We start from the raw sequence: 23,718 nt of genomic DNA, 5'->3' as shown, positions 1-23,718 counted from the left end.
ATCTGTGAGCAATATAACGACTCAAAGACAAAATAACTGATAAAAATGAGCCGTTATAGTAGCAATAGCCATGTGGGCAGCGCTGTGTCATATGCCATAGCTGTGCACAAGGTGTTTGTCACAGCTCCAGACTTATTTGTTCATTAATGACGTCATCAGCGACTAGTCGACTTCGACTCGACTTTCATCACATAAAAGTCGACTTCAAAAAAATCAGAAGTCGTTCAACCCCTAGTGTGTGGTCTTTGGTTGTGTGTCCTCAAAGCACTCAGACCAAATGAATGCTGCACCTTTGATACAAAACTGAATCAGACTTTTTTTTTTTTTAAACCAAAAAAAGCAGACCGAGATTATTTTTAGTCTTTAAAGTTGTAAACAAAGAGATCTTGAGTGGAAAACTTAACGTGTAGCATAAAAAATATGAGAAAGGTGTGGAGAGGAGTTAAGAAAGAAAATATGGGTTGAAATGTAAAGTGGATTGTGTGACCCAGAAACACGCATACTCATATTTACTTTTCTTCTCTCCCTCTTTCTTCTCTGGAGGCTGCTGAGTAATTCTGCTCACAACTTGCTGAATAGCTGGTAGGGTTGCCACCCGTCCCTTAAAATACGGAATCGTCCCGTATTTAAAGGTAAAATGATGCGTCCCGTATCAAAACAATACGGGACGCGATTTGTCCCGTATTTTACAAAGGCCAACACATATTTGAATAAACAAATAAGTATTTTGTACTGTTTATAATACTAATAGCAATTATAATGAAATACATTTCATAAGAAGTAGGCTATTAGAGAAGCTCATTTGATTTTGGCGTCTTTGTTTCCATAGCGACAGAGTCTCCAAAACGCGCACCGTTAAGCCCTTTCACACGAGCGCAGCATGAGGTAAACAAACCTGCGCGGTTTAAAACATCTAGGAGCTCACATCTGCCCTCTGAACACAAGACTCTCCAGATGTAGGGCTGAATGGGAAAGTTATCAATGTGTCGGTCCAGTAACTAATGATGAACGCGCAGTTTGCAGAGAGGCATTTCAGTTGTTCACGGTGGACTGTCTGACTTAAAGGGACAGTTCACCCAAAAATGAAAAGTTTGTCATCGTTTACACACCCACAAGTTGTTCCAAACCTGTAATAATTTCTTTCTTCTGTTGAACATAAAAGAAGATACTTTAAATAATGTGGGTAACCAAACAGTTTCTGGTCCCCAATGGCTCTGATGTTTGTTTGTTTTTTAACCTTACTATGAAAGTTACAACCATCAGCTGTTTAGTTGAGACACATGTTTCAAAGTATATTCTTTTGTGTTCAACAGAAGAAAGCACTTTATGCAGGTTTAGAACAACCTGGGTAAATTATGAAAAAATTTCATTTTTCTGTGAACCATACCTTTAAAGTGACAGACACATCCGTGCTTCTACAGGTATAGGCCTATTGTTTTATTAAAATTGGGATAGCCTGTAAATATAATATTCCATACATTATCAGAGCTTGGTAGACAATTATTATATTTTTAGACATGATTAGACAGATAAATTAATATATTATAATTAATGTTAGACCCTATTTATTAATTTATTATGGATATTAATCATAAATATATACCTAATAAAGAATCATATATGTAAAACAATTTGGCATTTTAAAAAGGTAAAAAAATGCTAAATTGTTTAGATAAAAATGGGACAAATAATTACATAATAATGTAGACCTAATTCAAGCAAATTAATAACAAAAAAAATTATAATAATTCATCCCATCCGTAACAGCTGCAGAACTGAGATGAATAATAATAATTTATTAGAAATAAGCAAATTTAAAATAACAATATTAATGTGTTCTGCTTCAAGTTTACATACTTGAACATGTTATCTCATGGTTTATTGTTGAGCTATGAGTTCCTCACTGATTATTTGTGTCCTTGGGGGGCTTTTTTTGGGGGGGGGGAGTCCCTTATTTTGCCTCGCTGAAGTTGGCAACCCTAATAGCTGGAGTCTCTCCTGCCAGAGCCCAGCCTACTTCTATGGGACTGTGGGTAAGGAAATGCTTTTTGTGTAAGATTGGCATGGGCCCGTCATCTAATTCAGTCTTTGTCTGTCTCGCAGTCTCTCTCTTTCTTCCTGTGAGTCTCTAACTCCTGATTTCTGCCTGCGTCTGTCCATCTTCTCATAATGGTTGCTTGCTTTATCAGTCTCCTATTTTTATGACAACATTTTAATATATGAACAGCATACTCAGTATATTAATGAAAAACTAACAAAAGTGAAAAAAAAAAACTATTAATTGCCATTTAAGTTAGTTTCATCTAGAAAATGACTCATTACCTTAATTCAGATCAAAAATGTATGCTGGTGTGAGGTTAGGTATTAAATTCTATAACAAGGTTATGTAAATGACTATATTCTTAATGCACTTTTCTTGTCCTAATGTGAACAATTCATTATGCATGCTAATACAAAAAAATAATAACAACTCACTCTTCCTCAGAAATAAATTTCCCTTTCTGCTGAAGTCACTTCAGGATATTAAATAATGTTAACTAATAGCCAAATACATATACAAACAGCTAATTAGGGTTTGAGCAAACTTGCATTCTCATTCTTGTATGTAACACCTATGTTTCACAATCCAATTAATTCCCATTTTTCCCTAACTGAATATCCAGATTCACTTGGAAATACAACACGTTATGGAAGTAAAATGGGGTGTGAACGACTGCAGTGCAATTTGTTGAAAAAGGAAAACCCCCATGCTGATTTTGACCCTTTAAGGACAATAGCTAAAACAACTATGGCTTTTCCAAGAAAAAAAAATGCAGTACACAAGCCGTGGTTAAGACAGCTGACTCCACTGTGATCTCTCTCCCTCTCTCCCTCTCTCTCTCTCACACACGAACAGCTTGTAACACTCCAAAGAGAAAGGAAAACTTGAAATCGCATCATATGACCCCTTTAAGCCACATCCTGCTTTATCATCAGAACTAATCTGTTCCTGTTGTTGAGAAAATCAGCCCCACCAGGATCAAAACGGTAAAACAGCAATTCGAACAGAAAACAAATCAGCTCTATTAGCAGTGAATTTGAATGCGGTCATATGCGTGCAGAGTTTCCGGGAGTGATGACGTTTCATTTAGTGCAGGCTGTCCTAACAAGAGCAGAAATCTCTATACCCGGATTACCAGCAAGGACCGGACGCAACTTGAAGTCATCCTTCAAAAGGACTCAAAACAAGGACATTTTTCAACAAGTCCATCATGGGCAGCTTGAGGTTTGTGCCAAATTAAACACACGCGGTAAGATGAGTGGAAAAATCTTTTTAACATCTGATAAAAACCTTCACACTGACATCAAACAAGAGATCATTGGGGAAAAAAATGTAATTAGAGGCTGGGCGGAGAACCGAACATCACGATTCAGGAGGTCAAATATTAAATCAACACATGTTTAACAGTCACGTTTCAAGAGTGAGACAAGGACTTGAGCAGAGCCACATTTGAGAGTGATGAAAAGTAGGAGGAATTTCACATAACAGGTGAGACAGAATGGTGAAGGAAATGACAAATTGTGAACGAGACAATTGCTCCTTCTCTTTGGAAAGTTGGACATGACCATATTTGATGAATGTCAATATGCAGGCACGAGCACATTTGCACTTGTGAAGAGGAATACTTTCATTTAAAAAAGTGAATTCAAAAGGGAGGATAAAGAGAAATCTACAGTATAAGAAGCAGAGAGCGCTGACCCACCTCGGCCACCTCATCTCGGTCCAACCCAAGCACATTACCCATAAGCCTCAGCACCTCAGAACGCTTGTTTCGGGGGGTATGAAAATAGCCCAGGTAAAGATTCTTCATCAGAACCCTGTGTCAGAAGTTAATCACGTTAGATGATATTTCACAGGAACACCCTTTTGAAAATATTCGGATCTACATATATATATGAAATATGTTTCCAATACAGATGTGTTTTGGACTCACTTGTCCACTTTGCCTTCGGTGCTGTTCAGGAGGTTCATCAGTTTTCTCTGAGCCTCTTCCAACATCTCCTGTCTCGCATCCACTGCAAAAAACACACAGGTACAGGTTTGAGTATTTTGTGGCATTTTCCCATTCACTGCTGTCACAGTTAGGCTTACGAGTTATGGGTTAATTCATAAACCCAACACATTAATAAAAAATAATTTACTTTGCTAATGTCTGGCTTCTGTGACTTCTATGGCTGTGTGACTAAGGTTCCAAAAAAATGTTTTTTCCTACACACACACACACGATACTTTTCAATTTCTGGTGATGATTTAATTCAGCCTTGGTGAGATTAAGAGACTTCTTTCAAAAACGTAAAAAATTTTTACCGACCACAAACTTTTTTTTATACATTTACGCCTAATATTATGCTGAAGTTCCTTATAAAGTCATAAGCCACTGGCAAATAAGTTTGGCATTGACAGTTTGGCTACTGACATGCCATAAATATCAGAGAGGAGATGCGAAGAAATGCTAAACATCTATACCATCTACAGACCTGGCTGCTCTCTGCATTTCTCTTACAAATGCAAACATGTGTGTCTCTTAATATCTGCACTGATATGAATCAAATTTAAACCACTACATAAAGCACAGTCTCAAGAGTCAAAAATAATTTAATGGTTCCTGATGTTCCTGGTCCTGTTGACATTCAAAAGTCTCTTCAGAAAAACAGTTCACAGTGCTATAAATCTGAGAAAATCTCAAACAATGTGCCACGAGTTTTGTGTCAACTGAGCTTGAGAGCTAGTCTTTTCGCAAAACATTTTTGTGGTGTATTTTGTCTCAACGCTTATAGGATTGTGTCATTGAAAGGATATTATATTATAAGTGCTGTGCAACACAGGTTCATAAAGGTAATTAAATGATCAAAGTTACAAAATAACCAATAACCAAGACATGGACTCAGTCACAATGCACATTATGTATGATCTGAATTCAATTGAATCAAATAAATTACTGAAATCTGAACTGAACTAAATTGAGAGGGATTTAGTTTTGAAAGGGAATCAAGAAATAAATGCTAATACCCAGCCTTAGTTTTTGTCAGCGGTTGATTAGTCCTTAATGGCGATTTAATCTGAATTGTGTTCCGTTTCTGATTCTTCATCAAACTAAAGAGATTCTGAATCAGAACCAAACTGAATCAGGAATTAAATGCTGATACCCAGCATCAGTTTTTGCTATGGTTCATTAGTCCTTAATGAAGATTTAATTTGAATTGTGCTTCTGTAATCTTCCTTGATCCTAGTTCAGTGGTTCTCAACCAGGGGGCTGGGACCTCAGCAAACGTCCAATGGGACAAAATTAATTAAAATACTTAAAACAGAAAAAAATTAAGATGTAAACAAAATGTTCGCCTTAACTATTATCTAGAATCATCTATTAGCAGAATCAGTATCTTGAATCTTATAGAATCACAAAATAAATTGTGTTTAATTAATTTATATATATTAACACTCCAAGTTTCTGTTAATAAAGTTTGAAAACAACCAACGTTGTCATAATTAAAGCAGAAATACCAGAGGAATTATCTAATATGGGGGGGCTTTGAATCTTGTGTTGGACAATGAGCGCCTTCAAGACAAAAAGGTTGAGAACCACTGTCCTTGTTAAACAATGAGGTTTTCTAGTAAAGTTCTTATGCTCTGATTTCAACAAAGTCATTAACTGGTGACATTTGGCCTCACCTTGTTTCTTCAGATCTTCTATCTGTTCCTCTTTGAGGTCCAGCTGGTCAGTGAGGCGGGAGGCAGATTCTAGAGCTGCGTTTGCTTCATCCAGGTTTATCTAAGATTACACACACAGTCATAGAACATTAACATAAACCCTTGTGTCAAACAGTGCAGAAAGGACAGAGGTTTGTATATGTCTGTTTGAACTGACTTGCAGAGCGGCCGCCTGATCCTGAAGATTTTCTGCTTTAGTTCTCCACTCTTCTTTCTCTCTCTTGTGTTTTTCCAGTTCTGCTGAGTACATGGCCTTTTCTTCTGTAAAGAGAGATACAGATGTCAACACTGTTCAAGACTGAAGGCTTATTGCAGATTCCTCTCTTAATCCAAGCATTTCAAAAAGAAAACTCTGAATATTACACTCCAATCTACATTTGTAATTACTTTAATGGTCATCATTCCATAAAAGAAAGATGATTTTCTTAGATTTTTTTTATTACAATAAAAATTGAATAGCAAAAATGTGCATGCTTGCCTTGTTGAAACTGTTCTAGCACCATCTGTAGGTTAGAGAGTGACACTGCATACTGGTTGACCTGATCCTGAGCAGCACGGAGCTGAATAAGCGCTTCATCTCTCTGTCTGATGGCACCATTCAGCTGCTCCTGAAGAGACTCGACCTGAAGGCTAGCCTGCTGACTACACACACACACAGTTAGAGACATTAGTGAGGCTAAACCAATAATGAGTAAACTGAAAAACTATTTAGGACACTTTTACATGGGGCTTTGGTGTCTTGATGTCAGAATTTAGTTTGTATGAAACCAATCCAAGTCATTTGCAAAAGTCAAACACTAATGGAATAATTTGTCATAGTATAATGCATTTTTAAATTGTTGCTTGTCACCACAACAACGGTCTCAACGTTTTTCATATTTTTTGTATTTATGGCAGACAGAAAGACTTTCTGTGGTACTGATATAAAATATAGCTGCAAGCAGCAATTAAGGGACCAAGTACAAATAAAGCAAAATGAGGAGCTAAGCAAGCATGGCAGGGGGCATCAGATCAGTTGAAAAAATTAGTAATTGAAGACATTTTTTGATTATTTTAAGCAAAATGGTTGAAAACCCATAGATACAATCACGTGTAATGTAACATAAGTGCTAACTGACCAGTTACTTATTCAAACCAGGTTTGATCAAAAAGCTTTTTAAAAAAAGTCAGTAGCCCCTCACTGCAGAACACAAGATCCAGGGGGGCGTGGTTGGATCCACATCTAAGGGGTGGAGACGGGTAGGTTTAGGTATGATTCTTCATCAAACTAAAGAGATTCTGAATCAGAACCAAACTGAATCAGGAATTAAATGCTGATACCCAGCATCAGTTTTTGCTATGGTTCATTAGTCCTTAATGAAGATTTAATTTGAATTGTGCTTCTGTAATCTTCCTTGATCCTAGTTCAGTGGTTCTCAACCAGGGGGCTGGGACCTCAGCAAACGTCCAATGGGACAAAATTAATTAAAATACTTAAAACAGAAAAAAATTAAGATGTAAACAAAATGTTCGCCTTAACTATTATCTAGAATCATCTATTAGCAGAATCAGTATCTTGAATCTTATAGAATCACAAAATAAATTGTGTTTAATTAATTTATATATATTAACACTCCAAGTTTCTGTTAATAAAGTTTGAAAACAACCAACGTTGTCATAATTAAAGCAGAAATACCAGAGGAATTATCTAATATGGGGGGGCTTTGAATCTTGTGTTGGACAATGAGCGCCTTCAAGACAAAAAGGTTGAGAACCACTGTCCTTGTTAAACAATGAGGTTTTCTAGTAAAGTTCTTATGCTCTGATTTCAACAAAGTCATTAACTGGTGACATTTGGCCTCACCTTGTTTCTTCAGATCTTCTATCTGTTCCTCTTTGAGGTCCAGCTGGTCAGTGAGGCGGGAGGCAGATTCTAGAGCTGCGTTTGCTTCATCCAGGTTTATCTAAGATTACACACACAGTCATAGAACATTAACATAAACCCTTGTGTCAAACAGTGCAGAAAGGACAGAGGTTTGTATATGTCTGTTTGAACTGACTTGCAGAGCGGCCGCCTGATCCTGAAGATTTTCTGCTTTAGTTCTCCACTCTTCTTTCTCTCTCTTGTGTTTTTCCAGTTCTGCTGAGTACATGGCCTTTTCTTCTGTAAAGAGAGATACAGATGTCAACACTGTTCAAGACTGAAGGCTTATTGCAGATTCCTCTCTTAATCCAAGCATTTCAAAAAGAAAACTCTGAATATTACACTCCAATCTACATTTGTAATTACTTTAATGGTCATCATTCCATAAAAGAAAGATGATTTTCTTAGATTTTTTTTATTACAATAAAAATTGAATAGCAAAAATGTGCATGCTTGCCTTGTTGAAACTGTTCTAGCACCATCTGTAGGTTAGAGAGTGACACTGCATACTGGTTGACCTGATCCTGAGCAGCACGGAGCTGAATAAGCGCTTCATCTCTCTGTCTGATGGCACCATTCAGCTGCTCCTGAAGAGACTCGACCTGAAGGCTAGCCTGCTGACTACACACACACACAGTTAGAGACATTAGTGAGGCTAAACCAATAATGAGTAAACTGAAAAACTATTTAGGACACTTTTACATGGGGCTTTGGTGTCTTGATGTCAGAATTTAGTTTGTATGAAACCAATCCAAGTCATTTGCAAAAGTCAAACACTAATGGAATAATTTGTCATAGTATAATGCATTTTTAAATTGTTGCTTGTCACCACAACAACGGTCTCAACGTTTTTCATATTTTTTGTATTTATGGCAGACAGAAAGACTTTCTGTGGTACTGATATAAAATATAGCTGCAAGCAGCAATTAAGGGACCAAGTACAAATAAAGCAAAATGAGGAGCTAAGCAAGCATGGCAGGGGGCATCAGATCAGTTGAAAAAATTAGTAATTGAAGACATTTTTTGATTATTTTAAGCAAAATGGTTGAAAACCCATAGATACAATCACGTGTAATGTAACATAAGTGCTAACTGACCAGTTACTTATTCAAACCAGGTTTGATCAAAAAGCTTTTTAAAAAAAGTCAGTAGCCCCTCACTGCAGAACACAAGATCCAGGGGGGCGTGGTTGGATCCACATCTAAGGGGTGGAGACGGGTAGGTTTAGGTATATGTAAGGTGGGAGGAGTTGGATCTGGATCCAACCACGCCCCCTGAATCTTGTGTTCTGCAGTGAGGACCATCTCAAAAAAGTTAGGGTTAGTACGGTCTGAACAAACCGTCTAGGATGAGTTTGAAAAACAAGGTTTTCAGAAAACTCAAAATGGTGGGAAAACTTTCATGACGGAAAATTATGTTAAATGGTGTGATTGATTCAGCATGAGCCAAGGAGTTCTGGAATAATTTTGTTTCTAGCCCTTATGGTTCATAAGTCAAAAGAATAAACATCAGTGCAAATTTGAGCTGATGCAGGGTTTAAGGTAGAGACAAATTTGCTGTGGTTATTGCTGACACTGTTCTCTATCCGTATGCCAAATTTCATAACTTTCCTGTAAGTGGGTCTATGGGTTGCCATAGGCTCAAGAGTGGAAGACGATGACTAAAGAGTAGGAAAAGGAGGAGAAGGAGAAGACTAATGGATAAAATACCTTTGGTGCTTGGCCCCTAATTTTATAAGTATATATATGATATGGAAACAAATAACAGTATAAAAAGAGACTAGTGAGGGCAGGAGAAACACGTTGGATGCAAACTCTGGTTTGAACCAAGCAATCACACCAACAGACCCACCTTGCGCTCTCCACAGCATTGGAGGAAGATGCTAACCGCTCCTCCAGGAGTGCCACTCTGCGTCTCAGCTCTCGCTCTCGGTTCTCAGCTGCCAAAGCCTCACGTGTGTACGAATCCTCAATCTCTAACAGGTGATTGCGCAAACGCTCCACCTCCTGCTTCAGACGCTGCTCTTTATCTCGTGTGTGTTGCAGCTAAATAGAGGAAGAACACGAAAGTACAGTAATTCCCCCCATTGAAATATATTTTTGACGGATGCAACTGGATATTAAATTGAATTGAAATGTTATCTTTTAGTAAGGCAATAAAGCAAATTAATAATGTGTAATATTGGCCTTCGCTACCTCACTCTGAAGGGCGGTTGTCTCCATTTGTTTTTGTTTGAGAGCCATCATCACTTGATCTCTTTCTTGCTGAAACAACACTGCCTTCTCCTGCATGGATTTAACTTCATTCAACAATTGGTTCAGCTCACCAGATTTACCCTGCAGTACGACAATGGCAGAACAGATCAATTTCACAGCATATATAGAACTAGAAAAGTCCAGAACAAGTTGAATGCTTTCATTGGCATTAACATTATAAAAGTGCATTGTTTCCACTGCAGTTAATTTAGGAGGTTGGATGAACAGGAGAGATTTAAAAATGTATAATAATAATAATAAAAAAATTCTAAAGTTACTACTGTTCAAAATTGTAGGATGAGCAGGATTTATATGTTTTTGAAAGAAGTCTCCTATGCTCATCAAGGCTACATTTATTTGATCAAAATACATTAAAAATAGTAAAATAGTGAAACGAATAAAATTTAAAACAACTTTTATGTTTTAATATATTTTAAAATGTTCTTCCTTTGATGGCAAAGTAGAATTCTTTGATTAATAATTTTGACAGTTTTAAAGTGATTGACGTATATTTTTTTTACACATTTTTTTATATTTAAAGACACACAAACAGACAAACCTGCTCTTTATCTTTTAGCATCTTCTCAATGGCAGTAGCCTTCTCATTCACAGCACTGAACTGAAACTCTCGTTCCCGAAGCAGCAGTGACACCTGCATGTTGGTCTCCTGAAGTGCACGGAACTCTGTCTCTTTCTCACGAGCTTTTGCTGCTATCGCTTCATTCTCCTCTTTTAGCTTCTTCACATCGAGTTCCAGGATCAGGGCATGCTCCTTCAGGTTTGTCACAGCCTGCTTCAAGACCTCATTGTCGTTTTCGCGATTACGTAAATTTTCACTCAACTACATTGTACAGAAAAAATGTCACATAAGTTTAGGATGAACAAAATCATTCAGAGATTTATTTAAGTGCATGTAAAAACATAACACAAATGTAATTTGCAAACTTTGGAATATAAACAAAATCTCATACTGCAAAACTGACATTTTACTCCGCAATCTATTTACAGTGCCTATGGTATTGCACTTCTTACAGCTTTCCCTACCAGCCATTCAACACATCAGAATTGCAAGTCACCTGACTGAGTTGGTCTCCCTTGGTCTTAATGAGCAGATCTTTCTCTCTGAGGGAGCGCTGTAGCGATTCTTGCTTCTCTCGGGCCTGCTTGAGCTCCTCTGCATGGTTTCTCTGCTCACTTTCAGACAGAGATGCAGAATTTGACAAGCGATGATTGTTTTCCTGCAGAATTCTTATCATGCTCTCTTTCTCTGCTAAAATTCTCTGCATTGACTGCAACTCCTGATGTAGGCTCTCATTTTGGCCAGGTGGTGCTGCCTCCTTCAGGTTTGGAGGGGCAAAAGCCTGGGCAGCAGACGCCTCTGGAGAGTGCTTGACACTGCCAAGCTTCCCAAGCAGGACATCTTTGGTACTGCTCAGTTGGCTGATGGTCTGCTGCACCTGTGCCAGCTCTTGACTCAAAAATCCCAGCCTTTTCTCTTTCTGCTCATAGCTCTGAATAAGTCTGGTGTAATCCACCGAGAGCTTTGAGCTGCAGTCACTATCTGCAGAAACCTGCCCCTGCAGCTTGAGCAGCTCCTCTTGTAGCTGAGCAGATTCATGCTGCATGTTCCTCACAGTCGTGATCACCTGCTGCTTCCACTCCTCCATCTTCTTCACTTGCTGTTTGAGACTGTCACGTTCTTGTAGGAGCTCCTCAAACTGGTTGCTGCTAACTCCCCCTGAGCCACCACTAACAGAATCGCCGCCACCAGATGCCTGGAGGACAGAGACCAGGGTCTGACATTTCTGAGTCAAGGCGTCAATCTCAATATCCTTCTCACGAATGATGCGGGAAAGGTTCTGAATGGTCTCTCGAAACATCTCTTGACTGCCTGAAGGGTCGCTCATAGTGGAGAGCCGCTGGTTTTCTTGCTGAAGCTTCAACAAGGCGGCTTCCTTGGCTGCAACAATGTCCATAATGCGATGGTAGTCTGAGCGCAGCTGGCTGTTTTCTCTCGTTTTTTCGTTGAGCACGGCCAACACCTGTTCACATTCCACCGCATACACCTGCAACTGCTGCTGCAGGAACACCACATCTTGACCATGGCCACCAGCCACACGAGCATGGAGCGCCTGGATTTCTAGATCTTTTTGAAGAACCATCTGCGAGAGTTTTCCTAGCTCATTCTGAGAGACCACAAGTTGGTCAAGCTGCTTGGTTAGAGACAGGTTCTTCTCATTTAGCTGGTTAATCTCAGTCTCTTTCTCCTTGATTCCTTTCACAAGTTTCTCAATCTCAACTTTTGAAAGGTCATGTTTCTCATTACCGTTTTCGCCATTCAGTGACTGGGTCTTGTCTTCCTGTAGGATTTCTACAGACTGTATAGGACTCTGTCCTTGTGTGCTCAGGCCTTCCACTTCTGACTGAAGCTGGACAATCTCCTCATCTTTAGCACTGATGAGTCTTTCGTAGTTGAGTGAGCTTTGCTCATGTCTTGTCCGTGCTTGCTCTAGTTCACTCTGTAGCAACTGCAGAGAACGCTGCGACTGCAGCGCTGTGGCCTGCTGCTCCTCTGATACCTTCCTCAAAGATTGGACCTCTTTTTCGAGTTGAACTCTGGCAGCTTTGAGCTGGGTCACCTCGGTCTCAAGCTCTGTGATGATGTCCAGTGTCCGCGGCTCTGACAATAACTGCGGTCTGCTTTGCTGGTCCCTCAGACGGTCAATCTCTTCTTTTAGATGGCTGTTTTCTTCCTTCATGGCTCCAAGCTGTTTGTCCTTCTCCTCCACTGACCTTTTCAGAGAGTCACATTCCTGAGTTGCTCCCAAGAACGTGCGCTCTAATTCCTGTTGTGTTTCTGCAGCATGAGCTTTTAGGGTTTCGGCAAATGCGTTCTTTTCCTGCAGAAGCTCGGTGAGTTGATTCTGGCCTGCCACAGTGATGTCCAGCATCTCACTGGTGTCTTTGTGGTCAGAGACCATCTGCTCCATCTCACGCCTGAGCTCTGCAATTGAGAGATCTTTTTCCTGATTCAGTTTCACCATTCGCTCGTGTTCTGTCTGCAGTGCAGAAGCACCCATAGAGCGTGCTCTGGTCAGTTCGTCGATGGTTTGTTGATACTGTTTGGCCTGATCTGATAGTCGCTTCTCAGTCCTACTTAGCTCAGATTCTAACTGGCTCTTCTCTAATTTCAAGGCTTCAATGCGGGTATCTTTCTCCAGGGACATCCTGCTTAGAGAGGCTTGACCATCTTGGATCTGCCTTTCCAAACTGTCAATCTTCTCCAAAGCCTGAGTGCAGTCTTCTTTTAACTTCCTATTTTCAATTTTCAATTCAAAGTCCTCTGAAATGGCCCTCTCGTAGGAGGCCTTTACTTCTGTTAACTCTGTTCTCAAGTCCTGGATCTCTTTATCCCTTGTCTCAAGTACCTTCCTGTGTTCCTCTAACTCATTCCCTTGCTCCCCAGAAGGAGTTAACTTCTCACAAAGTGCAGTAAGTTCTGATTCTCTCTCCTGAAGCACCCTCTTGAGTTCAGAGGACTCCTGCCGCAGCTCTTTGCCCAGATCCTGTGACTTGCACAACTTTTCCCTCAACTCCTTTACCATGGTTTCCAGTTGCTGCTTTGCCATGTGCAGTTCATTCAAGGAGAAGGCACTTTGACTTAGCTTCTCCCCCTGAGCTTCCAGTTCCAGTAGAAGAGTCCGTCTCTGGTCAAGAGAGGAGCTGAGATCTGACTGAAGATGGGCTTTTTCTGCATCAGCCTGGGTTTTCTGCAAGGACAGCTGTTCCTTCACTGCAATAAGATGCTGGAGAAAGAAAATTGAACAAGTATGTAGTATATTAATTCAAATTATAAACACATTCAACAGATCCAATAATTGTTTTTTAAGATTCTGTATAATAAACTTGAAACATACATTGGCTCAAAAAGAATACCTGTGTGGCTTCCTGGTTCTGCCTGTCCAGTTCTTCCAGTTCAGCACTGAGTGTCTCTATATCAAGATGTGCTTGCTCCCGTTGATGTAGCTGGCTCTTTAGGTCTGAAACTTCCTGTGACAGTTCCACAGCACTTTCTGACTCTAAACCCTTGTGTCTCTCCTCGGCCAGAGTCAGTCTCTCAACTAATACAAGCTGATAAAGAAAAAAAATAAAGAAAGTGTATGAAACTAATGTCAGTTAAGCAAAAAAATTACCATTTGCATGATAACATGCAAGTGTCCTTTCAAAAAGCTATTGAAGTATTGATCACCATATCTTCTTCAAAGATGTTTGGATTTGACAGATACTGAACTTCTGTTCAAAAACAAGAAGAAACAGGTATTATTATAACTTTGTCAACATATGCAAACCTTTTCTCTCTCCACCTCTTCCTTCTCTTTCCTGAGGGTATCAATGATGGTGTTGAGCTCCAGGATGTCAGCATGTTCTACCTCTTCTGTAGGACTCCTCTGAATTAAATGAAAAAAAGAGGGAAAAAAAAAGTGTAAAAAGTATTGACACTCAAGCCACACTTACATTATTTGCAGAGGCAACCAGAAAGTGTCCAAATACTTTATCTTAATTGTGAACATTTATATCAATTGCTTTATATTTGAATCCTCAGCATGGCTAAAACATCTAAAAATTATTGGGCTACAAACTTCTAAACTGTGCAGAGGAAGGTTTTTAGCAAATTTACCTCACTGAGAGTCTTCAATCTAGCCATCTCTTTTTCTGCACCTAAAAATAATATACAAAAATATAACATAAATATGAGAGAGCAGTTTATGAGATTTCCCATCCAAGAACATATTTGATCATACACAATTTCTTGAGTTCTCTATACCTGCCAGAGCTTTTTTCAGGGTTTGTATCTCATTGTCATGCTGGGCTTTCAGCATAGACTTCCCCTCCTGTTCTTGTACTCGAGCCTGGAGTTTGTTTACAGACTTCTGAAGGCGACTGTAATTCTGCAACAATTCTGTATTTTCTGCTGTAGCCTCCTCCTTTTCCCTCTCTAGCTTGGTCTTCTGATGCTCTGCCTCCTCCAAGCTGGCCAATAGATCTCTGTGCTGTTTGCGCTGAAGCTCAGCCTCCTCCTGTAAAGACTGTATTGATTGCAATTCTTGAAGTTTGGCAGAGTCCTGTACTGTGGTTGATTTTTGGGCAACATTTCCACCTTCTGAAGAAGAGGGAGATAAACACAGCATTGTACTCAAAGATCAACTGTTCATTTTAAAGTTACCTCCCAATTACAAATTAAACACTTCATCTGCATTTAAAAAGTACTAAAATCTCCAGACTCCATTTTTAATATCCATCAATATTCCTCCTCACCATTTTGAAGCTGCTCCTCAAGCTCCTCAATTCTCTCCTCATACTCTGCCAGCTCCTCTCTGTGCCGTTTTGAGATTTCAGCCATTTTCAGCCTCTGGGCATCCTGCAATGCTGTCAGTTCATGCTGGTGCTCATCCACCTCCTGTGCCATTTCCTCTCTCAGCTCCTGATTGGGTCAGAATGTCATTTAGGTTAAAAACAGAACCTGATTCCAAGCGCTGACCTACTCCATTAAAGTTCATAAGGTTTTTCACCTTGATCATTCTTTGCATTTTCACAACTTCACCCTGGTCTCCGTTACCAACAACTCCTGGTAGCTTGGATGCCTGGTAAATAAATAAATAAAAAAAATCGAATTAGTCTAATTTTAGGTCATAGCTCTCTCATGAAACAATTGTAAAACTGTGTCCGAAGTATAATTTAAAAGTGACCTGAGCAACTCTCCTCCAGTGAGCTACATCAGCTTCTAGACGATGCACCTCACTGGAAAGACGGTTAATCTCCTGCTGTGACCACAGGACATCACTGAGGTCCACCTCATCGCCATGGAAGCCTTGATGGACAGCTGAAGACCGGTGCAGAAAGGAAGACGAAGTAGTAGTAGTGGCAGCAGTGGTAACAGAAAGTACAGCAGCATCAGAGGAGGATGAGCTGGCTGCAGCCTGAGCGGAATGTTGGAGTTTCTGAACCTCCTCCTGCAGACCACTCTGACGGGCCTTGAGGTGACTGATCTCCACCTTTACAACAATAAACATACACTTTATTTTATTTTAAAATATTTTAACAGTATGATTCTAAATTTGAGAAATTCTCCCACTATGATTAGGTATATTGTAATTCTTCTCCCAAAAAGTGCAGTTAGTTTTGAACCCAAACCTCTTTCTGTTGCAGGAGGGTTCTGTATTCCACAGACTGCTGTTTGACCTGAATCTCTGCCGCCTCTAGCTTCTCCTCCAACTCAGAGTTTATTCTCCGCAAGCGCTCATACTAAACCACACAAAAGCAAATACACAAACAAAAAAAAAATTCAATTACAGATGTTAATGCACTGACAAAATGTTTTGAAACAAATCATCCTGTAACGGAATTTGGCTCATAATTAGGCATTTTTTAAAACAATGTGTGCAAATAAAAAGAAGAAAAGTCTTACATTTTAAAGCACACAAATCATGATAGAACTAAGAAATATCGGCAAGACTTCAGCATCAGACTAGGACTTTTTGTGCTCAATTAATCACCTCAGATTTTTGTGCTGCATATAAAGTCTCCAGTTCCTGCAATCTAGAGTTGGACACCTGCAGCTCAGAGGCAGCATCTGTAAGAAAGAAAAACACACTGACATTTAATGAAGTCATAGTTGCTGAAATAGCTGAGCCTACATCTGTGCATGCAGCTTTATTATACAACAATTGTCTCAAGTGTGAATCATAGAGTGACAAGTCCTTTCCATTTATCTAAATAAAAAAACATGATGAAAATGATGATGGGAACCTCTGTTCTTCTGTAAACTGTCCAACATTACCAAGTCACTGGAGGAGATGATACACTGACTAACCACAAGACCTCACTGAATGAGAAGGTTAAAAGTGAACAAGTGTACAGAGAGTAAAAATATCCTATTAAATCCACCCAAAGACTACTACATTTGCATTCTACACAGGAATCATTCTAAGTCATGGACACATTTAGTCAATTGTTGGGTGACTGTCCCTTTAAATACCAACATTCCAGGAGGATCAAGTTCAGCTATTTTATTCCAGCAGCTGCAAAGCCCCAGCAGAATATTACATATCTATAACCGACAAGCACACTTAAATTAATATAGACTCTGAAGTAAATAACAAAAGCTATTTAAAAAAGAAAAAGCACAATATAAGTAAGACTCTTAAGAGTGAAAAAAACCCAAACAATAATAGGTAACGGCATGTTTTTGCCCACAAGCTCTAAACAGTAAGGTTCTATTTCAACACAGTTCAGGTTCACATGACAAACAAGAGACATTTACACACATAGCATACTCTGTCTCAGCCCCACTTGTAAATCTAATGCATACACACAAGATAAATGACTACATGATATTGTGTAGTGATGGAGGCACTTCAATGTAGCCTTTATCTAAAGCAACTTAAATTAGCGACAATCTGTCTGAAGTTTTGTCTTGCTCAAGGGCACACTGCATGTACAGTGGGTATAGAAAAGAATCGCCCCCCTTTAAAATAATCACATTTTGCAGCCTGAAATAAAGATGGACAAAGTTTTTGTTTTATGCAGCTGTATTTACTCAGTCCAACTTATAACATCAGGTGTAGCTAATCACCTTCTCAATTGGCACACAAAGCCATTTGACTTTCAACTGTGATCAGCTGTGGTCATTTTGATTAGCTCAGCATGAAAAGAGCTTTCCTGGAGCATTTCAGTCCTTAGTCCTGTCCTCTGTCAGAAAGAAGGTTTACCTTCCAACATGACAATGACCCACAGCAAAACTGACCACACAGTGGTTGAAGGAGAGAAAGGTGAATGGCCTTGCATGGCCTAGTCAGAGCCCAGACTTAAACCCTATTGAAAATCTGTGGAATGACTTGAAGACTGCAGTCCACAAACGGTCACCATCAAATTTCACTGAACTTGAGCAGTTCTGCAAAGAAGAGTAGGCAAATATTGCAAAGTCTAGATGTGCAAAGTTAGTAGTGACATATCCCAACAGACTATACCCACTGTAGGTGGTCTCTGTTGTTGTGGAAGAGGACAAACCCCTACCAGGTGTCACACCTGCCTTTTCTAAGCAGCCAGCCTAAAAAATTGCTAATATACACTGGTAACAATTTACAATAAGCTTCTATATGTTAAAAGTATTTAATGCAATATATGACATGAAATAACAATGAACAATACTTACAGCATTTATTAATGTACTACTTTATTGTTATTTCTACATACATCTACTAGTATATTGTTAACATTTCAAATTACAAATATTAACATTACTAATATTAAAATTATTATTGTTATTATTATTTATTGTATAAAGAATTAACAAGAATTAACAATAAATAATATTACAATTAACCTATATTATTAAATGCTGTCCTGTGCTTTCATGACACCTAATGTTAACAAACATAACTTTTGGTAAAGTTGACACCACGTTTATGTAGTATAATCTGAAAGACAACAAAAGCAGGTAAGTTTTAGTAAATCTGAAACTGCTTTGAAACAGGCAGGTCGATGCATCGTGAGACATGACATACTGACTCAAGGTCTGTCTGCTTTGCTGGAAGCTGCTGATCAAAGTTCTCAGTGTGCTGTGTGTGTCTGTCCACTCCTCCAATGGTCAAAAAGGGCATATTTACTTTTAACACTAGCAAGGTTTTTGTTGGTAAACAACTGTACTTCTGTGTTTGAATAAGGCAGAATACAACAAGGAACAAGGCAGAGATACACACCAAAGTACTTCAATATTAAGTCCTCATTGACAAAAGAAAGCAACAGGACTAAGAAACATCCAGCACTTTCTGGATTAAGATCAAGTGCCTAAACTCCAGCCGAAGCCACATCTCTAATAGGGATTCAGCGGCTGTATGCAAACAAACCTCTTACTCGGTCTTACTATAATTACTTTAGCCTATTATATAAGTGCACCGTAGCATCATATGCCATTTGTAGAGAATGACAATGTAAATCCTAAAGGGACTGTTACCTTACCTGACTCACCTTAACCTCTTGTGCCAAACTTTTATGACTTTCTTCTCAAAAGTAGATAGGCAGAATGACAGGCTCTGTCACAAGGCTGCAGGTCCCTAACATTTCTTTCAAGTCATTTAGCTTTGGAAAGTATAATAATTTTCATTTTTGAATGCACTTTCCCTTTAATTACTTTGACGAGATGCCAATATAAACAAAATCACATCTTAAAAAACGTAGTCATATCTCAACAATCAGACCAAAACAAGTAGCACATTTCACAGTGAGTTTAACTTAGATATTTAGGCTAAATATCAAGCATAACTGGACTGACTGTATTCATAAACTAATCAACATAAAACTGTCACATTCATTAGTCTAGCCTACAGTTATGCTCACTAAAAATAAATGCATAATAAACAAAACGATCAAAAACTTTCAGTTGTTGTAAAAGACAATTATATAACAAAACAGCCGACCATACTGTACAAACACTGTAAAAGTGTTAAATGTCTGTATGGGAAGTGATATGATCTTGATGACTGTTGTCAACTCACCTCCCACTTCCTCGGCGCTTTCCAGTAGAATATCTTTGGTAAAATTAGAGATCTGGCCGGTAAAAGAAGACAAGCTTCCCCCGACCTGACCCAAACTCTGACCCAGGCCAGAGCCTAACCCTCCCAGCCAGGACGACATGATGAGCCGAGCCGGATCTAACCCTTAATCAACGACACGGGCCTTTCAGATACACAGAGAATGCATTGACAGCACAGATCCGTCCGAACGAGGGCTTCATGTACTCAAGCTAAGTATAACTAGCGTTATTTACATTCCAGATGGTCCAACTCCATGACATAAACAAAGACAAAACGCCGGGTTATACGTGTTAAATCCACAGGAATCACGAAGAACTGGTCGCCGAGTTATATCCACATATGGACGGGCAGGTTTCTGGTAGGGGTTTGATTTGGGTCGCTGTGTTTTTCACGCGGATGAAGTGCCAGCTCGACCGCGGCCATCACAGCCGGACTGATCACCGTCAGCGGGGGACGTGGACAGCACAAATGCATTATGGGACGGTGGAGGACCAACATAATCCAGCACACACTTCCCACGCCTTAACAGCGACGCCACTGGACTGAATGAGTCCTGCAATCATGTGATTTATTTAATATCTCTGAGGCCGTAATTTGAGAATTTTTTTTTATTATTATTTCATTATATTTATTATACTTATATAACATAGGCTTCTATTCAAAAGTTTGGGGCCAGTAAGATTTTTTAAAATAAATAAATACTTTTAATTAAGCAAGGAGGCATTTATTTGATCAAAAGTGACAGTAAGGAATTTTTAAGTTACAAATTATTATTTTTTTTTAATACTAAAAATGTGTCACATTTCCACAAAAAAATATTAAGCAGCACAACTGTTTTCAACACTTATAACAAATGTTTCTCGAGCACCAAATTAGCATATTAGAAATGATTTCTGAAGGATCATGTGAAACTGAAGACTGGGGTAATGATGCTGAAAATACAGCTTTGCCATCACAGGAATAAATTACATTTAAAAAGAATATTAAAATAGAAATGTTAAATTCAGTCATAATAAATTGTAATATTTTACAATATTACTATTTTTACTCTATATATAATTTTTTTTAATAAAATGCAGCCTTGGTGAGCATGAGACTTTCAAAAACATTCAAAAATCTTACCAAGCCCAAACTTTTGAACAGTATATAATTATGTATGTATGTATAATTTATTATATATTAAAATGTTATTTTTTATTATAATAATTAATTATAAAATATAATATATAATACATTGTAGCAACTTCTACATTTTCCTCATTATCACACCTCGGTACTTCTAGAGATAAGAAAGTCACAAAAACAGCTGGGAGAATTAAGATGATGTCTGTGTTAATGTTTATTAAGATAAATCTGCTTTACAGTGTGAGGAATTCAATCTGTTATTTCCTGTAACAAAAATAGTCATGATTACATTTGTGTGAAACAGAGATGAATAAAAGAGATTCTTAATTGAATAAAACCACAACTTTAAATTACACCTTAAATATTTCACTTTATACTGCTTTTAACACTCATGCCAAATTTTACTGAATGGATGGGCCAGGAAAATAAATGAGGTGGATTAAGGGGAAATGTGAGAGAAGCAAAGTAACAGAAAGAAAGAGAGAACCGCCCAACAGCATGTCTGTGCAAATTGATGAATGCATATTGAGCCACTGAACAGCAGCCTGAAATCTCCCTAAGCTTAACCTTTATTACCCCTTACTGATCTCAAACAGGTTTATTATATGTTATTATAGGTAGAAAGTCCTTTATCTCCCATCAGGATGATTGTGATGCATCTCTGGTGTGTATGTCAAAAGGACAATCATCACCCAAAGGTGTAGAAGTGCCTAGATAGAGAAACATAGATTATGACACATAAATAAACACAAACTCATCCAGCTTTTTCTTAAAACTTTTAATTCTTCATTTTAACTTTCAAATATTCCTTAATGTTCTGTGTACTCACCATATAAATAATAACAAAAACCCTGGCCATGGGGTAACGTCGGAGAAAGATTCCTAGACGTATACTGGAGAAAAACACAAAAAAACCACACACATTTTAATACAATTGGGACACTGTAAAATACATTTAGCACACACACAAAAAAAAAGATTTCCAGGGACTCAATTACCTGAAGCGGTCAATGGTGCTGGCCGCTTCACGAACCTTCCCATACACTCCTGTGCCCGGTCCGTCTGCATCATTAAACAGGATTGGTGTGTTCCTCTGCCTAGCACCTACACACACAAAAAAAGTCACACACAATCATGTTGGACTTCAAAGTATAAAAAGTTAAAACTGCAGTCCGTAACTTTTTTTTGGTTAAAAATGATCTGAAATCAATATTTGAGCAAGTACATAACCAGCATATTTGAGCAAGTACATAACCAGCCAGTGTTCAAAACCATCGCCTTACTTTAGCCCGATTCACAACGGTTAGCTTATAATAATGTTTTCTAATTTGAATAGTACGGGTAGGTTTCCGCGGGAAATTCGAGCATGCTGCCGCGCCATTACGTCACGTCTGTAAACATAAAGAAGTTGTCCCGGATCACATGTGAGGATCCTGCAGGTGGCCGATCGTTTATAGCCTTTTCTCACAGCAGCCAGAATAATTAAATGAAAATGATCCGAAATCAATATTTGAGCAAGTACATAACCAGCCAGTGTTCAAAACCATCGCCTTACTTTAGCCCGATTCACAACGGTTAGCTTATAATAATGTTTTCTAATTTGAATAGTACGGGTAGGTTTCCGCGGGAAATTCGAGCATGCTGCCGCGCCATTACGTCACGTCTGTAAACATAAAGAAGTTGTCCCGGATCACATGTGAGGATCCTGCAGGTGGCCGATCCAGATGGCAATATACGGTGAAAATTCTTATTTGGGTCATATATTCCAAGAAGTAGGCTAGAATCTGTGATTGCGAAGTACAGTAAATATCCACACCGGTGCGGTGACTGACTGCCACACGTACTCTTCAGAACATTAGATTCATCCATGCTGGAGCTGTGCCGACTCACAACTCGCGCAAGCTAGATAATTCCGCACATAGCTGCAATTCCAGGTTTTCAAACAGAGATGGCGACAAAGAGGCAAAACTTACGGACTGCAGCTTTAAATTATTCCACACACACACTCAAAGCTTGAGTTGAGTGGTTTGATTCAGTGTTCATTTTTGTATCATTGATACACTATAATAGTTTTTATTCATATGAAAAATTTAGTTTTTATTACTAATTTGAATTAGCTTTTATTTTTATATTTTCTGTTTTCATTATAATTGGACAAAGTTTTACTAATTTTGCGGTTTTATAATTTTAGTTTTAATTGCAGTTCAGTTAATGATTATAACCCTGGTTTGATTAAAAAAAAAGTCCCATAAAATCAGTCCTTCTGGAATTTCCCATCATGCAGTGCACTGACCTGGTCCCTCCATGGCAGCCATGTTGATGTGTGAGCTGCTGTTCTGACCACCCTGCAGGCTCTTTAGCTGCTGTTCCAGCCTCTCCAGCTGAAAGACCAGGGAGTTCTTCTCTGTGCCCAGGGCTTCTAACATGGTCTGCTTCTGAATCAGTGTCTCTGTCAGCTGGTGCAAACGGCCCTCCAGCTCCGCCTGACCGCTGTTGCTCAGAGCCTTATTGGTCAGCTAGCAGAAGAATTGTAAAATTCACCATAAAATTTCTGAAAACTTGGAGCAGGTGCACAGATGTTTCTTTTAAAAAAATTTCTTAGAAAACCTCAATTGTTATTCCTCATAAATTTGTGTCTTCGTGGTACCTGGTTTCTAAGCTTTTGGATCTCATCTTCTCTGTCTTTGACGCGACCCTGAAGGGCGGTTTTAGTGTGATGATGCTCTTCCTCAATGTACTGCAGTTCCTGCATTAAAATGTATCAACATTCACTCATTATTTAGAATATTCTTCTTTTTAAAATAAAACAATGCAACAACCCACAAAATACCCCCTCTAAAAACCTGGATGTGCTATCTCAGGTTCACTCTTTTTTCTCTCTCTCAATTATGTACCTGTTTGGATCTCTCCAGTTCTGCCTCTATTTCCTGTTTGGCTCTGATCTGCTGGGCATGTTGTTCCTGTACTTCTGCCAACTGTTCTCTCCAGTTTTCTGTCTCTGTGAGCGCCTGGGTTTCCAGATCCTAGAGGAAACACGAAGAAAATCAAATAAGCAGAGTGATGTTTGTATCTGTGTTACAGCTGGCTAATATA

The 23,718-nt window shown here is 38.8% G+C and overlaps 1 protein-coding gene and 1 pseudogene across 1 annotated transcript in view; both read right to left on the bottom strand.

Moving 5' to 3' along the window:
• Positions 1 to 19,955, bottom strand: part of LOC107675555 (thyroid receptor-interacting protein 11-like) — a 24,046-nt gene extending 4,091 nt beyond the window's left edge. Inside the window, exons 1-19 of the mRNA XM_016469952.1 lie at positions 19,462 to 19,955; positions 16,462 to 16,538; positions 16,100 to 16,210; positions 15,655 to 15,960; positions 15,478 to 15,549; positions 15,224 to 15,389; positions 14,733 to 15,068; positions 14,586 to 14,626; positions 14,257 to 14,355; positions 13,844 to 14,038; positions 10,984 to 13,713; positions 10,467 to 10,748; positions 9,848 to 9,988; positions 9,504 to 9,697; positions 8,110 to 8,273; positions 7,789 to 7,892; positions 7,593 to 7,692; positions 3,975 to 4,056; positions 3,744 to 3,858 (exon numbers count right to left, since the gene is read on the bottom strand). Coding sequence (XP_016325438.1) covers positions 3,744 to 3,858; positions 3,975 to 4,056; positions 7,593 to 7,692; positions 7,789 to 7,892; positions 8,110 to 8,273; positions 9,504 to 9,697; positions 9,848 to 9,988; positions 10,467 to 10,748; positions 10,984 to 13,713; positions 13,844 to 14,038; positions 14,257 to 14,355; positions 14,586 to 14,626; positions 14,733 to 15,068; positions 15,224 to 15,389; positions 15,478 to 15,549; positions 15,655 to 15,960; positions 16,100 to 16,210; positions 16,462 to 16,538; positions 19,462 to 19,600 — 5,454 coding nt within the window. The 5' untranslated portion in view covers positions 19,601 to 19,955. The remainder of the gene's footprint in view (positions 1 to 3,743; positions 3,859 to 3,974; positions 4,057 to 7,592; positions 7,693 to 7,788; positions 7,893 to 8,109; positions 8,274 to 9,503; positions 9,698 to 9,847; positions 9,989 to 10,466; positions 10,749 to 10,983; positions 13,714 to 13,843; positions 14,039 to 14,256; positions 14,356 to 14,585; positions 14,627 to 14,732; positions 15,069 to 15,223; positions 15,390 to 15,477; positions 15,550 to 15,654; positions 15,961 to 16,099; positions 16,211 to 16,461; positions 16,539 to 19,461) is intronic.
• An 866-nt stretch (positions 19,956 to 20,821) lies between these two features.
• The window catches only part of LOC107675580 (golgin subfamily A member 5-like), an 8,665-nt pseudogene continuing 5,768 nt past the window's right edge, over positions 20,822 to 23,718 (bottom strand).

This window comes from Sinocyclocheilus anshuiensis, unplaced genomic scaffold (assembly GCF_001515605.1).
Source record: "Sinocyclocheilus anshuiensis isolate Anshui unplaced genomic scaffold, SAMN03320099.WGS_v1.1 scaffold1097, whole genome shotgun sequence".
NCBI lineage: Eukaryota > Metazoa > Chordata > Actinopteri > Cypriniformes > Cyprinidae > Sinocyclocheilus > Sinocyclocheilus anshuiensis.
Note: the sequence above shows the minus strand (reverse complement) of the source record. Positions and strands in the feature narration are given on the sequence as shown.